The sequence below is a fragment of the Perkinsus marinus genome (genome assembly GCF_000006405.1).
Source record: "Perkinsus marinus ATCC 50983 genomic scaffold scf_1104296934286, whole genome shotgun sequence".
NCBI classification, from domain to species: domain Eukaryota; phylum Perkinsozoa; order Perkinsida; family Perkinsidae; genus Perkinsus; species Perkinsus marinus.
In genome coordinates, this window is record NW_003214866.1 from 756 (window position 1) to 3,735 (window position 2,980).

Here is a 2,980-nt window from a genome sequence, read left to right on the forward strand (position 1 = left end):
TGACCCTTGCAGAGTCATACATTTCTCATGGCTCAATCGTCACCTGCTGCCGATATGAATGATGTCCCCGGTGAAGGAGGGGAACCAGCAGCTCCCGCACTCATAACGCAGGTTCTACAATGCGGGCCCATATCGGAATGCTCACCCATGATTGGTGTTTAGGTGGAAGGGGTTTTCATGACGAGGTTGCCTGAGGAATATCATATCCCTGAAGACCCTATTGTTTTGGAAGGGGACCTCTCCCGTTCCGGTGGGGTGTTCCAGTCGAACTTGTTCTCTCCTATAAGCGACTCTGTGCAGGTCTATCTGCCATGCTCAATGACTTGCTTTCATTACAAGAGCCAGTGGTGTTTGACTTCATCAATGGACGGTTCCTGCGAACTAGCCTCGCAGATTTCTACAAGCAACACGGCTTCTCTAGCGAAGTTGCATGCAACATAGAGTAGTTTGTATATTATTATCATTCTGGAAGTTATGTCCCACGATATAGGTATGTTTTGGCGATGCCAGAGCCCGAGACCGCTGAGGTTACTCAAGAGGATTAGTGGCTTTCCTGCATTGAACTCCTTGAGGGTACACAGTCGGGGGTCTATGCTACTGGATCGATGAAAGGTGATACTAGCTAACCGTGACATATTGTTATATGTGGCTCTGTATATTCGAGGTTCGTGGAGTTTATACACATCTGAGGGTCATCGCAAGCTCTTCGGGCAGCGCGACTCGGACACTTCGGTCTTGGCACTTGCTGGACGCGAGGACACTGTGGTTACTGGTGAGCTCGATCACTCAATGAAGGTGATGTGTCTTGGATGTAGGTAGTCGGGATGGACTGGTTCGATTTTATGCTCTCGATGAGAGCAGCAAGTCTCCGGCGCTCGTTTCGAGCGCAAACAATGGAATTAAAGGAGGGTACGCTCTTCCCGGTGGGAGTTGGTAGGAAGTCGGTTTCTCTTCATCAGAGTCGCACCGGTGACAGCACTCACAATCTCTTCTGACGGAAGCATAGTCGTTGCTGGCGATGCTGGTGGACTCCTCGCGCTATATAATGTTCCCTCTGGTGAGGTCGATTGACCCGGAGATCTTGTCTTATGAGTGTATACTTCCCTCTCAGAGTCGTCCCGTGACGTTGCCGGTCCGCGGGTAGTCTTTGCCGATCACCACATGGAGGGTTGCGGTGTTACGAGGTAGGCGTCGCTGATAGGTCTCTATCTGTGGCTATTATTGTTTCACAGGCTGGTGAAGGTCGACACAGAAACTGTTATGTCAGCGTCTTTGGACAGCACTCTTGCGCTATGGGATATCTTGGCTGCCAAGCGTCATGCAGTTCTTCCTTGCGGGAGGTGAGGAAATTCGACCGTTTGAGGGTTTTGCGTCAAAAAGAGCACTGCTCGCCCGTATCTATCGTTCGGGGTGCTGCGTACTTTGGAGAAAATCCTCTATTTAATTCTTTCTGCGACCTTCATTATTGGTAATTCAGGGCGGCAACTGCTATGGCCATCTCATCAAACAGATCAGGAGTTTGTACAGGCCACGATGATGGCCGTGTTGCATATTGGGATTTACGCTCTTCCAAGGATGAGCTTGAACTCACTCAGCAGTACAGAACCCATGAGCGTTCAATAACAGGGGTAAGTAGGCATATTTAGAATCATGCTATGCTGCAACAAATCCGGACGCTTATTCTTACGATTTACTCAGGTTTCGTGGAACCCGACGAGTGACTATCTAGTGGCCACGAGCTCTCTCGACGGGACCGTCAGGCTCTATGACTCACGATCGGCTCGATTGCCGCTACAGAGATGCGACCTGCCTCAAGACATCGCGGTGACCGGCTGCACTTGGTGCAATGACAAGGTACTCGCTTCTGCCGTCCCCATAGCTGATCACACTAGAGCTGTTTTTACTCTCAGGTTATCCTCTCCTCGGGTTCGGATGGTAAGGTCCGAACTCATATGATCAAGCCTTCGCTAGTTGAGTGATCATGCTGAGGCCGATTGGTGTCACAACGTCATTTACACGTACATTCCTGGAATACCGAAAAAGTTTCTTGCCAACGATTGGTTCACTTAGTCGCTTCAATGACACCGGTGACTGAAGGAGTTGGATCTTTGACTCAGCATGGAAACAACCACATTTAGCGATTTCGAGTGCAAATTTGACGATACAGGCGTTATTGTCCTGGACACGGGTTGAGTCAGCGACGACGTTCCAGAGCGAGTAATCCCGAGTGCGGCCCTCCAGTGTTCCTTGACTCCAGGAAGTATGATTCCCGAGCTCACACGTAATCTCAGCAGTTGCGGTGATCATTGTGAAGCTCGGAAAGCATACGGATCAGGTCATGTTCGAGAACTCCGGCTGCTGTTGTTATGGATATGGCTGCCTTGTCATTGCCCTCGACGGGCGCACCCACGGGAGTGGTCGTCGGCATTGACCTTGTGTGATTGATCTTCCGTCTATTCCATGAAGATCACCTACGTCATCGTAAAACGATGCGCTATTTCCCATGCGACTTCGTGCTTGGAAAGACTGGTAATAACACTTGCTGCTTGAGCATCCACATGTATAAATCCACAGGCATACACATAACCCAGCATCTCGAGAAGCTTATATCCCACCGCCAACCTACTGTCGCGTCAAGAGATGCCGGGGTCGCGGAGTGGGGTCGTGAATATTTCATATACGCTGATATGAGAGGAAGATTCTGTCGAGGGAGCTAACTGCTTGCTGACAGCGTCAGGTGACCACGCTGACTGCAGAAGAGTACTAGGCAGATAGGGATAACCTTTGGAGTATTAGCGTGGAAGCCGTTCCGAAAAGATCTTCATGGTCAAACATTCAGCATGGTTGGTACAAAAATTGTAAACGTGTAGCGTTTTAGTTCGCAGGCGATTAAGCTATTTCATTGGGGCGACTATCACGCGAGCGATACTAGTTGCAACTTAGTGCATAAGTTGAAAGATTCGCTCATCAAGGCCAGAGA

At 49.7% G+C, this 2,980-nt stretch overlaps 2 protein-coding genes across 2 annotated transcripts; both read left to right on the forward strand.

Moving 5' to 3' along the window:
* Positions 1 to 27: 27 nt before the first annotated feature.
* On the forward strand, positions 28 to 545 carry Pmar_PMAR011336 (microtubule-associated protein ytm1, putative; the record flags this gene model as incomplete). Its single annotated transcript, XM_002784980.1, has 4 exons — positions 28 to 111; positions 163 to 250; positions 301 to 442; positions 491 to 545. 4 exons carry the CDS (start codon positions 28 to 30, stop codon positions 543 to 545), a joined length of 369 nt encoding a protein of 122 aa, XP_002785026.1.
* A 60-nt stretch (positions 546 to 605) lies between these two features.
* Pmar_PMAR011337 (WD-repeat protein, putative) lies at positions 606 to 1,979 on the forward strand (the record flags this gene model as incomplete). The annotated part of the gene is made up of 9 exons (XM_002784981.1): positions 606 to 612; positions 665 to 772; positions 816 to 909; positions 960 to 1,057; positions 1,112 to 1,184; positions 1,233 to 1,340; positions 1,478 to 1,628; positions 1,699 to 1,854; positions 1,911 to 1,979. 9 exons carry the CDS (start codon positions 606 to 608, stop codon positions 1,977 to 1,979), a joined length of 864 nt encoding a protein of 287 aa, XP_002785027.1.
* Positions 1,980 to 2,980: the final 1,001 nt, after the last annotated feature.